Here is a 14,499-nt window from a genome sequence, read left to right on the forward strand (position 1 = left end):
AATTTTAAAGACGTGGCGCGACGCTGCGCTTCTCGTCCGGTGCGCGACTGCCTGAAACGCTGTTTTTTTCACCTCCGTGCCCAAACGTCTTTGTTTGGGCTTCCGAAAGCGGATGATGTCAGGAAACAGTGGTTGCAATTTATTTTTTAACTCTGTTCCTGAGCATTATAACCCCAATTTGCTATTGTGTGCTGCTCATTTTACTGAGGACAGCTTCCACAACACGAGGGAGTACAGTGCCGGATTCGCCAAAAAGCTTTTGTTGAAAGACGGAGCAAGGGGTGTGGCAGTACTGAAACACCGTCTAAGCTGTTCGCCAATCACAACTGGGACAGCTAACCAATCACAACACATTTTGTTTTTAATCAAAGCACATTTTGACCTTCATCAAAGCCGGAACTAATCGAGCCGTTTGTGCCAGCCTGGGGAGAAAGGTATTTTAATAATGTAAATTATGTGAAAAATAATGCGTTTTTCGAACCACCAAGCATGAGAGCATGTTCTAGTACACCCCCAAAACAAAATCAAGACTTTGTAAAAGGGCATAATAGGACCCTTTTAAGTTATTGCTATGGAGTTGCTAATCAATTCCTAGAATGTTTCTAAACAGTTGTGAAAGAGTTTTAGATGGTTGTTCCAGTGTGATGTGGTTGCTAGGGTGTTGCTAGCTAGCTAAACAGATGTGTCAACCCAATACATGGAAACAGGAGATGATATATTTTAACAAAATATAGCTAATGACTAACTAAAATTTTTAAAAATTTTAACTAAAATTAATTATTTATTTAAAAAAGCATCATATATTCAAATTCATTTTATTTGTTTAAAATCTAGTGTGACTGCCCCCGTCGCATTACAGTTAATCAGTTGATAATGGTTGACTAGTTAGCTTTTAGAGGGTGGGTTGTTCAGAGCTGGTAAACTCTGGAGAACAAAGCTGAACGGTACATACATTACAACACAAAATGTCACAGAATCACAGATAAAACGTCATCTTTCACATTGTGACATGGGTTCAGCTCCTCCCATGTCTTGCAAAAAGAGAGTAGCACCAAACTCAGAAGAATCACGGTAGAAATGAGTGTCTTTAAACCATGATCTGGAAGCAGACGGTCTCTTTGGAGCTTGAGTAATATAATCCTTCAATCTGTCAAAATCTGCTTGGATCTTGTCAGGTATTTCATCCGAGCGTTAAAAAACTTTAACACTTCTTGTTTTTAATGACAGAAAGTTCATAAATCCAACAAAACATGCACCCGGCTGATATAAGAATGTGTTTAGTGCAATATTTGAGTAATTCGCCCTGGTCATTGACTCTGATTCAGTAGTTATTTCCTCTGAGAATGTAGTTTCTCCTTCCAGATGGTGCATAACATCACGGGACACATCCCAGTGTTCATCAGTTGTCACCACGCCGTCCAGGTCGGCAGGGGACAACTGTACTGTCTTTGTCAATCTATCTCCAGCTCCATGAGTTTGTTGTGAGAGCGTGGAGTAGGTGTCGTGGTTTTACAGCAGCAGTGAGCACAGACCAGGCCCAGGACGAGAGAAACAACGCCTACAGTCACCGAAGCACAGATCCCATAAAGCAAAGGCAGCTTCATTGAGTCCCACACTGAAAGAAGAACAAAAATATACACAAAAAGTTAGTCTATTTAAAAAAAATGATGGTTTAAACTGCATTTTAAAGTTTTAATAGAATTATTTAAAAAATTAATAAATGCCTAACAAAGAAATAAATGCATAAATAAATGAATTAAGTAAATGCATAAATAAATAAATGCATAAATAATAATTAATGCATTAATAAATAAATGTCTGTATAATAAATGCATTAATAAATAAATAAATACATATGTAAATAAATGCACAAATAATATGAATAAATGCATTTGGTAAATGCACAAATAATATGAATAAATGCATTAGGTAAATGCACATAAATGCATAAATAATAAGTAATGCATGAATACATAGATGTGTATATAATAAAAGCATAAATAAATAAATGCATAAGTAAATGCACAAATAAATAAATGCAACACTTTTGCAAATGCAACTAGACTATTCCTCGACCAAGCAAATGCACAAGATTTCTTAATATTACACATGCATGCTCCAACATGCATTGAGAAGTTTCGGATGAATGCAATATTGTCGTGGGAATGAGTGTCAAATGCTGGCAGCCTCCCATTAACGTATAAAAACTTGTGAAACTTGCATGACTTCGTTTGAGAGTTACATTTAGCAATTCTGTGCACTTCTTTATTACTCACATGCAAACTTCACATTGAGGAAGACTCTCTGTGAGGTGACCTCCAGCGTTTTGCTCCAGACCCCGGTGGCGGTCGACCGGATCCAGGGCGTTGCGGTGCAGTGATAGTCGCCTGCGTCACTGTCCTGTGTGCTATGGATGTTGAGGGCAAATCTTCTGGGTCCCAGGCGCTCCAGGCTGCAATCACTGCTGTCGTTGCGAGGGGCCTTGCGTACGACACCCCAGCGGTCCATACTGGCTAGCAGGGACGCGCTGTTTGAGCCCCTCAGACGACTCAGAAACCACTTCATCTCGTACGCTACATCGTCTGACGAGGAAGAAATCACAGAATTATGATTAAAATGCACTGTAAATAAAAGCAGTAAATCTATATAGAGTTGGTGTTGCTATAGAGTGAATGCGGTTTACAGGTTTCATAGAAAGAGAATGATGTGTGCCAAATGAGTCGCTGTAGAAATCTAATACTTTAATGGTTGCGGATGAAATAGCTCAACACGAGAGCCGACGCAAATGCAATGACATGTGAACTAAAATGTCATCATGTTTTAAAGAAGTGTGGCTTGATTAAGAGGTGGAAATAGCAGATGATGGGCACAGAACGGTAACTGAGACATTTACAGTCACACACAGGTGTAGTAGTGTGCAGAATTCACATGTCCATGTTTTTTGAAAATATTTAGCTTACAGATCTGTTTAAATGCTTTAGTTTGTTTTCTACTCTATTCTATTCTATTCTATTCTATTCTATTCTATTCTATGCCAGTATTGTTTTGCTGTTCATTTTAGAAATTTTTTATTTAACATGTTTATTTAACATTTAATCAGAATATGTTCAAGTATTGAGAGAACAGATCTCTATTCTGTTCTATTCTAATAGTAATTTTTGCAGTTTATATGCTTCAGTTTGTTTTTATATTACATTATAAACCTATTAAATAATTGACCTCAAAAAGGGAATTCATGAGCAATATCTGCCTCATATTTTCATATTATTATATTATATAATATTATATTATATTATATTATTACAAAGAATTTAACTGTTCTGATTTTTAAAATATATATATATATTTTTTTAAATAGAATTTATTGGTAACACAGCATTGTAAAAAATGTTTTCTCAGGTAACCTAAAATGTGCATCATTTAGTTACATCAAGGGTCAAATCAAATATAAATAGCACATTAAAGTTAAAAGTTACACACTTTTTTGTTTGTGCACTGTACAGGTCTGGTATAAAGAATGCTTTTGCTCAAGAGGCTGAAATACTGTTTCATGCCTTTTCCCCTCTCAATATAATACAATAACATTGTGTCATAAGAAAATATTAAGTTTTGAATCTACCTCTGGAGTATAAAAAGCACAGGAAACTGCCTCTAGATTTAAAAATACTACCAATGAGGACATATTTTTAGGACTGCAAATTGCCAAAAAAAATTCCTTCCTTTGAGATGCATTTATTTGAGGATCCTCTACCACTTTTTTTTTCTAGCATAGCTTATTATTATGGAGGTCGTGCCAAGATCTCATCAAATTGCAAATCTTTCAGCTCCATTTCTTGCAGAAGTCTTTTCCCTTCACTAACACATACTGGTTCAAAGAACTAAAGATCAATTAGAAGATGTGGCATGTCCTATAAAAATAATGGAACAGCAATGAAATGCACATCTATGCGCAGAGAAAGAGTGAAGGAGATGACTATAAAGCCACGATGGTCCCAAACTAGCAATTAGACTGACTGTACGACGGCCCACTGCTGTCAAACCCACGCGCTGACTCAAAGACCTGAACACAACGGCCATCTTTCCCCATTACAGACCAAGACAATGACTGTGGGGAAGAGGAGGAAGACAGAGAGAGAGAGAGAGACAGAGAGAGAGAGAGAGAGAGGGAGAGAGAGAGAGAGAGAGAGAGAGAGAGAGAGAAACCAACCAAAACATTGCAGGACATTAGCCTTTGAGTAATTGTTATCGCTCTTTCATAGTTCAGGAAACCATGACACGTTCCTAACAATAATTAAGAATTAATGTAAATGCATTATAAAGGCACAAATGCATGAATAAATGCATAAACAAATACATTAATAGATAAATAAATGCACAAATTAATGCACAACTAAATAAAATGCACAAATGCATGAATAAATGCACAAATAAATAAATAAATGCACAAATGCATGAATTAATGCATAAATAAATAAAATGCACAAATGCATGAATAAATGCGTAAATAAATAAATAAATGCACAAATGCATAAATAAATAATATGCACAAATGCATGAATAAATGCACAAATAAATTAATGCCCAAATTCATAAATAAATAAATAAATAAATAAATACACAAATAAATGCATAAATAAATAAACACATAAATAATTAAATAATAACTAGATTAAAAATAAATACATAAATAGATATAAATAGATACATAGATAAAATATAAATAATTAATGGTCCATTTATGCTTCTTTTAAGAATCAATTTAGTCTCAGATGATTTTCCTATTCCTATCATATTCCTTCAGAGAAATAATAATAAAAAAGACAGACATAAATTAGTCAATAATTGACAAAGTAAGAGTACAGAGCTTATAAAATGAATGTGAGCACATTGCTGAGGAGGAGATGCATGCAACATTACTGGAGTCTTTTGTTCAGGAGAAACATCTGAGAAGCAGGATACTCTCGGTTTAATCTCAATGCTGTCTATGAAACAACAGTTACTACAGACCTCACTGGTGATTTTTCAATCCTGTGGGGAAAATATAAAGAGAACAAAAGTACACTGACCTGGGGTGCAATAGATCTGAGTCATATTGAATATCTTGCTAATTACAGTTATTCTGTGGATTCGTCAGAGGATTGTGGGTAATGTGGTTAATTACAGTATAAGCCCAGTGCTCATGTTTGACCAGGCTGCTATTGCGCAAAAAGAAATCCTTGGATGCTAAACAGACTCATTTATAGTGGTGACCATTTTCCATTTTGAAAATCATAAATCCGATACTGTTTTTTTTTTTTTTTTTTTTTTAAGTATGAACGGTAGTAACAGTGATGCTTGCCTTAGTAAACACTACTAAATACATTTTTGAGGACTAATGTGCATCTAATCAGTGGACAGTGTTCTCTTTCGGTAATGGCAGTGTTTTATCTTCATGATGTATCGAGTCGTTTGAGATAGCGAGACGCTCTCAAGAAGAAATGCTAAGGCTCCATTATTCCTCCTACGATCTCCACGATCCTGTGTCCACCCTGAGCTAATGTGTTTGGAACTTGACTTACAATAATGAGGAAGGGTCAGTGGCTGGAGTGGAGCAGGCATAGTGGGATCCAAGCTGAGGGACACGTGCACACATCTGGCCTGAGGGAAAGCCGTGAAAAGCCATTTGATTAAATGTGCTTAAAACGAATTATCTGCACGAGGGTCACAGATATTTGTGGATCCTTTAAACACACATGGCAGTCCTCTGAATGTAAAGGCCTATTCAAACTCATTTCCGCTGTGACACAATTTTGAAGCCAACATGAAATGAAAAGTTTAATTATTCCGTTTGTCTTCGTAATCTTTTTCAAATGAAATAACTGTGTCCACCTCAGAACAATTATACGTGTGTGTGTCTGTGTAATAATATGAAATAAATATTTACCTTCAGAATCTATTTATTTTTTCATAATATTTAAAACCTAATGAACAAATTTAAATATTTAAAATGTTTGTATAAAAACATACAACATCAAATATAAAAAATATTATTTTTTTTAATTTTAAAATTAAATTTGTATAAAAATACAATTACAATTTGAGTAAAAAAAAAACATTTCATAATTTCACCTTTAAACGTTCTTTAAGCCTGATAATCATGCTCTCCAGCATGATTTGAGATCTTCCAAAGAGCATTTCAAGCCTCAACAGAAGAAAATATTATTTTTTTTAATTTTAAAATTAAAATTGTATAAAAATACAATTACAATTTGAGTAAAAAAAAAAACATTTCATAATTTCACCTTTAAACATTCTTTAAGCCTGATAATCATGCTCTCCAGCATGATTTGAGATCTTCCAAAGAGCATTTCAAGCCTCAACAGAAGAAAATCTGACCAATTGTACAAAGAGTCACATGACCAATAGAGAAAGTTCCAAATTGTAAGCTGATTTTGTGTCTTATATTTTTAACGTGCTCTCAGACATTTGAACGTATATCATGAACGTGTGGAGGAAGAACCAACGGCACGTCAAGGTGATACAGATGCAGAAGCTTGACTAGAACCTGCTCTTTTCGTATATCATGAACATGTGTGGAGGAAGAACCAACGGCACGTCAAGGTGATACAGATGCAGAAGCTTGACTAGAACCTGCTCTTTTCAGGGACAGCAGACACATAGAGCCTTACATAAGAGACAAAAGATGGTAATGAAGCCCCGCAGCCGAGGCGAAGTACATGCTGTTCATCCCCTAAGATTACAGTGTTACTGATGTGGCAAGACTTTAGCCTTAGGAGAAAATAAAGCAGTGGAGAATGAGAGCTATTAGACGAATGACAGATTACAATGAGCTAAAGCATCCTTACAGGTAAAACAACATGGCAGGATTTGTCTCGAGGAAAAGTTGTTCGTATTACAGCTGACACAATCTGATCTCTACAAGAGATGATAATACTGTAACACACACAACTCATAACAAAACACATACAGACTCATAAACACGCGCGCATAGAAAAGAAAACTCACAAGAGTTTGAAAACTCACATTGTGTCCTCATGAGTGTTGTTATTGTTAACTAATGAAAAAAATTGTTAACTGAAATGAAACCCTTAAACTTAAGAAACTTAAATTAAATAAGTTTAATTTGAAGTTCTAAAATTCAAGTACGTTGCAACCTGATATTGCAATAAAAAGTAACTGAGAATGTTTTTCCTCAGAGCTTTTAATGCATGCATTCATGGAAGCTTATTTCCAAAATGGAATTAAAATAAATAAATAAATAAATAAAAAAGGCTAATTGCAACTTTTTGTCTTTCAATTTGACCTTTTTCTCAGAATTGCATGGAAAAAGTCAGAATTGCGAGATATAAACTTAGAATTGGGGCTAAAAAGTCAGAATTCTGTAATAAAAACTCAAAATTTTAGATTAAAAGTCAGAGTTGTGAGATAAAAATGAAATGTTAGATGAAATGTCATAATTGCGAGATATAAATGTCAGAATTGTGAGACAGAAACTCAGAATGATGAGATAAAAATGAAATGTTAGATGAAATGTCAGAATTGCGAGATATAAATGTCAGAATTGTGAGACAGAAACTCAGAATTATGAGATAAAAACTCAGAATTGCGAGATACTCCATAAACTCAAGAAAAAAGTCAAAATTGCAAGATATAAACTCAGAATTGCAAAACAAAACTGCATGAAAAGTCAGAATTGTGAGACATACTTATTTTTGAAAATAAATAAATAAATAAATGCAAGGAAAAAAACTCACAATTGTGAGATAAAACATTTTTTATTTTTTTATACTATGGCGGAAATAAGCTTCCATAATTCTGGTACTGGCTTCTCCATGAAGGATGCATGTGATATTAATCAAAACTAGGTAACTTAAAACAAAGCAGCCAATATTTTTGAAGGATCTTATGAAGGAACCTAAACTAAAACTCATAAATAACAGGTTATGATGAAGTATAAACACAACTGAGGCGAAGCACTAAAATAATACTAAAAACTGGAATAATAATGCGGGTCACCATGTGTGGTCCTCAAATGGTTTTAATCAGACTACAAAAAATCACATAATAAGTGCTTGACATTAACATATATGTGCATACAATACAATAACTCTTTGAACTGCGTCTACGTTATAAATGGTAATACATGACGTCTTGATCTTCAGGCAGTGTGACATGTTGCTGCACGCTGAGAAACACACAGAGGGTGACCCAGTTTCACATGAAATCAGTCTTTTCCCAACATTAAACATTCATTTCCAAGTTTGTGCTGCAATAAAGGCAAGCGCAGACATGTCTGAACCTGATTCCAGTAACGTCCTCATAAAGACTCATTTATTGCCTCAACATTTAACCTTCAACAGGTTACAAATATAACAGCAAGCTGTCATCATGAAGGTGAAATCTGGATTTTTTTTTTTATGTTGAAATACTTTCTCATATTCCAGATTAATTAAAAATCATTGAAAGATAATTTGGCCATTTGACTTCCTTTCTTTCCTTTGACTTTATTTTTACTTAAAACCTATGATATTATGTTTGTAATAAAAAAGTAAAAAATGTAAAATATATAATACAAAATATATAAAATAAATATGAAAATATTTTTTAATGAAGATAATGTGCAACCAGCTGATCATAACTGCAAAACAATGCTGCAAAACAAAAAATGCTGACTTCAAAGTGTTAAGGAATTATTTTGCAAATTTGTTTCAAGTACAATTTGCAAAAGTAACTTATTAAACCAGCCCTATTTGATATTCATTTGCATTTATGCATTGAAGTGTGAGTGACAGTGGCAGATGGTATAAATGAATCAAATTAAACGTCACAAGTTAATTGAAGTACTTGAATTAGTGAATTCAAATTGCTTACAAATCACTGTGTAATGAATTAAATACTTCATATTACAGTATGTCGTAAAATGAAAGCTTATTGTGCTTTTGAAATTGTTTAAATGACTTTTGGACATTTCTAATTAAAATGTAATTTCAGGTTTTGGCTAAATACTCTACTACAGACCAATGTAATTAAAGTTAACTAAAACTAACATTAAATCTAAAACCATCAAAATATTTTTGTTGTTTGAAATAAATGTTTAACTGTAACAAAATTATAATACAACTATATATACTGTATATAATAATTTTAAATTAGTTCAACATGATATACTAAAATGACAAAAATAAAACTGAAATAAGTATTAATAACACTTGTATAAAATTGCTAAAAGAAATGATAACGAACACACAACTAAATGACTAAAACTTAAATTAAAATGAAAACAGAAAATATAAAAACGAATTAAAAATAATACTAAAATAATGCTGTTATATATCTGATCTCCAGATCAATGCAATACACAGACAATTTATTTATCAAAACAGTGAACGACCATGATGAACTGTGTGCAACTATAAAAATATAAATGCACATGTTACTGTCCACTTTCTTCATTATAAAATCACATTAAACATATTGTGGTTATAAAAGGTTCTGACTGTGACACAAAACAAAATAAAAAGATCCAGTTTTGTTGTAATGGAGAAAGTAAACTCTCTGTATACTGTATATCTCTCAGCGATTCTCTCATTTTCTCCTATTTCTCTTTTCTTACAGCACACATGAGCCAAAATGTCTGAATCAAGGTATACTGTATGATGAAGAGGACCAACACTTTATAAATTGTTTTGATAATATCACTTGAGCAAATTTACCCCTACAGTGTAAACATATGAACTTTCATCATATAAACACACCTAAAGGAAGTAAAACACGGAAATGGATGATAAATCAACAGTAAAGTGTTGAATGACGCAATGAAGCCATGACTGCCTGATCTTTAGGGCTTATAAAAAATAAAACACTACAGAATAATGCATTAGAATAGAAACTCCTGCTAGATGTCAACAAACTGGTTTGAGCGTAAAACACGTGTTCACACACACACACACACACACACACACACACACACACACACACACACACACACACACACACACAAACAAACAAACAAACAAACAGAGATGCAACACATGGGCACACAAGCACATCTGCTGTTAGCTGATCTGTTGTTACACAAATCTCATGTTGGTCTCGCTATGAACCTGTTGATTTTGGCAACATCTCAGGATTTTCATGATTTTTCACAGCTGTCATGAAGAAAAGAGCGTTATGGAGTTTCTTTTACGTCTTTTTTATTCAATGAAACATACTGTGTTTGAGAGTAAAACGAATTATTTTGTAATAAAAAAAAGATAGCAAAAAAGTCTTCTTAAGGCTCGAAAATAAAGAAATTGATAACATTTTCATGAAAATATCTGTGTATTGTACGGACAGTAAGCGAGATATTGGAATTATTGTCTAAGGCGAGATATTGGCCAAATATATTCAGTCAGTTTGCCCACTAGGTATTTACCAATAGCCCTGTAAACATTAATTTGAATGAATTGTTTGGACTTCATTTGTACTGTGAGGTAAATTTGCAGACGGTCCCTAAAGCAGCCTAGGCGAATCTGCAGCGAAAATCCAACCTAAACTTTATGATACATGTTTACAAATGACAGTCCTGTGGTATATAATGTTATTTTGTTGAAATGTTGTTTTCTAAAACAAAAAGTATTACATCGAATTGTGTAATTGGCCAGTGGCATTCCCTGGCTGCTGGAGATGCCGATATCACCAACTACAGACGGGCTTAGCTAACGTTGCATATTTAGATGGGAGAGCATAAGAAGAGAGAATAATTAAGTTCACTTGTCCCTGAGATTAAGATGTTAAATTAGTTATCTTAGCCAGTAAATCGCCATTGCTACAACCTCACTCGTTCTTCTGTCAGACTGGTGGCGGAAGTGGCGCCGGGAAAGCGTAGTGGGCGTGGTCAACCTGTCACGTCAATCGAGAGTGACCAATAGAAAAAGTCCTTTCATCCTGGTGGGTAGAGACCGCCCACTGAGATACAGCTTCACTCACAAGCAAAACTTTTCAACTCGCAAGCAAAGATTTAGACCAGCAAAAAAATTTTTTTGCAATCTTTTATTTTTTTAATTACAAAATAATTTGTTTTACTCTCACAGTATGTTTGATTAAATAAAAAAGACACAAAAGAAACTCCATAGAGCGTCTGATAGTGTGGGTGTGCGATGTCACGATTTTTGATTGTGGACGATTAAAATGTCTCCGCAATCTGCATTTGAAGAAATATTGTAGTATCGTGGTACAGCGCACATTCTATCAGTTGCAGTTCTGGTGCCTCCGTCTCAATATACTGTGCGACATACATTCACATCAAATGTTAAATCAGCAGTAGAGTTACACTCACGGGACACTGCACTTCGCAATCACAAAAGTACATTATTTGCATGTGCTTTAAACCTGCCATTTTCGCTATTACCCTCGCTTGTTTCTTCACAATACAGAACTTCTGATGATTCGGCTGGCGGCTGGCATAGAACATGGGCGGGTATATGCAAATGTTGGGGGCGTAACTATTAGAGATCCCGACTGTATTATTATTCAACTATGCCAAGGTAAATACAGTTTTCCATTCTATTGCACCTTTAAAGCCTTGCCGGTTAAACATTTCATTCGCATGCTGTTCTGACATGCGCTTTTTCTGAGCGCGTACACCTGAAGCGTGTGCATGCTTAAAAGCCTGTCAAACAGCGCCTGATTACTGGACTAAGTTATCTTTTGCATCTGATTGCGCTAATACTGTCAAAAAGACACAAGGTTTACATATAAACACAGTCGGTTATGTCTAAAGTGAAAGTAAACAGTTGAGAGGAAAACAGATACGTGCAGCTCTTAAAGCGACAGCAGACTCATAGTACTAAACATGCTGCTGCTTGTCATTAAAGGGATAGTTCACCAAAAAATGTACTCATTCTCACACTGTCCCAAACCGGTATTAATTTCTTCTTGTGCTGAACACAAAAAAAGATATTTTGGGTAACCAAACAGTTGCTGGTCCCCATTGACTTTGATAGTAGGGAAAAAATACTATGGAAGTCACTGGGGACCAGCAACTGTCTGGTTACAAACATTCTTCAAAATAACTTTTGTGTTCAACAGAAGAAAGAAACTCATTCAGGTATAAAACAACTTGAGAATGAGTAAATGATGACAGAATTTTCATTTTTGGGTGAACTATCCCTTTAATGTTAATAAAACAACAAAACACAAAGAGAAAAATCACAAACTGTTCTTGATTGAAGAACTTTAATAAAGTTGCTTTAATAAGAATCAATGTATAATTTATACAGTGAAGTGTATATAGTGTTTTATTTTTATATTTGTTCAGTTTCTTGAACAGCTAAATACACAGCGAAAAGATAACATAACCTAGTAATTCATCATCTGAGTTTGGTAAAATAACTGTAATATGGCATTAGATGAATCATTTTGAACTTTAAATACTACTGTGATCTCTTGCCAATTTAATGTTTTCTCTGTAATGCTTTGTTTTGATTTGATTTAGCATCAATAAATGTGATAAAAAGTGAATGAGTGGAATGAGATGAAAATGAAACTAATAGTTTTGAAAGAATCAGAAACCATGTTTTTAATAATGTATTTTATAAAGATCCTTCCTAAAGAAAACATCCAATTCAAGACTATTCTGCAAAAATCACTGCTGTTTTTTTATATATATATATATATAAAAAAAAATCTACATTTTTAAAGGAATAGTTCACCCAAAAATGAAACTTTGCTGAAAATGCCCACTTTTTAACACTGGAGGAAGCATTATGATGGAATATGGACTCGTATTTTAGCCAGAAGCAACAGTTTGAAGTTAAAAATGTCTTCATGGCTTTGTTTCTTATAAACACGCAGCTTTTGGCTTCAGTCGTGTGGATTACTTGTGGATAATTGTGATGTTTTTAGCAGCTGTTTGGACTCTCATTCTGACGGCACCCATTCACTGCAGAGGATCCATTGGTGAGCAAGTGATGTAATGCTAAATTTCTCCAAATCTTATGAACAAACAAACTCATCTGCATCTTGGATGGCCTGAGGTTGAGAACATTTTCATTTTTAGATGAACTATTCCTTTAGAACAATTTAAATCAATTTTTGTGCTATGTTAATGCTTAAAGAAGCAAACTATAACATTTAAAATGCCTAAACTGAAAATTAATTTATACTGGCAGTTTAAAGTTATTCATAATTAGCATTCATCTGTGTTATTTCATTTGTGTGTTGATGAGAAAGAAACGTGTGTAACTCGCCTGCAGTGGGAGACGTGCCACTAACACTGACGTCACACTCCATCTTCACAGTTTCCCAGGGGAAAACACTCGTTGTGTCTGAACTGATGGACAGATCAAACGTGGGACCTTGTAGGAAATGATAAAACGGGAAAAAATAGCCTCATTTAAGTCTTATATGATAGATATATTAAAGCATACTGCATATTGAGCATTATATTTATTATATACACACTGTCGTTCAAAAGTTTGAAGTCAGTAATTTTTTTTTAATATATAGGAATCTGTATAGATTTCTACAATCGTCCAGCTGTTAAGAGGCAAACTACATATACTCCTAATGAGCCAGTAACATCATTAGAATTTATACATACACTAGTAATATCTGAATTTTTAAGATCTATCTGTTGATTTAATATTATTACTGGCATGTTAAAGCTGCAGTCCGTAAGTTTGTATCTTTGTCTCCATCTCTGTTTGAAACCTGCAATTGCAGTTACTTGCGGAATTATCTTTATTATGTGGGTTGTGCACCGGCACGGCTCCAGCGCTGATGACTCTAATGTTCTGAAGAGTATGTGTGGCAGTCAGTCACCGCACCGGTGTGGATATTTACTGTACTTCGCAATCACAGATTCTCGCCTACGTCTTGGAATATATGACCCAAATAAGAATTTTCACCGGATATTGTCATCTGAACAAGTAACAAGTCTGCCACTTTTGTTCTGACCAGCTGAGGAAAAAAGCATTACAATAAATCGTGCTACCAATGGTGATTAAATCTAATGATCAGTTAAATAGCTAATATCACTTCAAACCGTGCAAATTATTATTACTGTTATACTCTGTTCTCAAATTGTTAATGTTAACAACATCAGCATTGCGTGACTACGTGTATGTAGTGTGTATTAGCGTAGATTTCAATTTCTGTACAGTAATCTCTAATTGTCATGCCATCCAAATTTCATATAACGAAATTCTTAAATTTTTTTACCCAAAAAGCAAATTATTCTTCCTTAGAACTGGTTCTCTTTAAAATACAAATCTTGTGTAATGCCACATCTGTAATCAGATGCACATTTAAAACTGGAGTATAATCTAATTTCATTCACATGTGTTTCATAAACACATAATCCTTTCTGGATTACAATCCGCCATCAAAATGATACATTTAATTATTCCAGCTGCTGTGAGAAAAGGCTATAAACGATCGGCCACCTGCAGGATCCTCACATGCGATAGCCTACTAGCCGGGACAACTTCTTTATGTTTACAGAAGTGACGTAATGAC

General features: G+C 34.3%; 1 protein-coding gene across 1 annotated transcript in view; it reads right to left on the bottom strand.

The window, feature by feature from the left end:
- Positions 1 to 800: 800 nt before the first annotated feature.
- ptgfrnb (prostaglandin F2 receptor inhibitor b) overlaps positions 801 to 14,499 on the bottom strand; it is a 69,156-nt gene continuing 55,457 nt past the window's right edge. The window contains exons 7-9 of the mRNA XM_016440470.1: positions 13,230 to 13,337; positions 2,277 to 2,582; positions 801 to 1,615 (exon numbers count right to left, since the gene is read on the bottom strand). Of these exons, the coding sequence (XP_016295956.1) occupies positions 1,452 to 1,615; positions 2,277 to 2,582; positions 13,230 to 13,337 (578 nt within the window). The 3' untranslated portion in view covers positions 801 to 1,451. The remainder of the gene's footprint in view (positions 1,616 to 2,276; positions 2,583 to 13,229; positions 13,338 to 14,499) is intronic.

The sequence above is a fragment of the Sinocyclocheilus anshuiensis genome, unplaced genomic scaffold (genome assembly GCF_001515605.1).
Source record: "Sinocyclocheilus anshuiensis isolate Anshui unplaced genomic scaffold, SAMN03320099.WGS_v1.1 scaffold175, whole genome shotgun sequence".
NCBI classification, from domain to species: Eukaryota; Metazoa; Chordata; class Actinopteri; order Cypriniformes; family Cyprinidae; genus Sinocyclocheilus; species Sinocyclocheilus anshuiensis.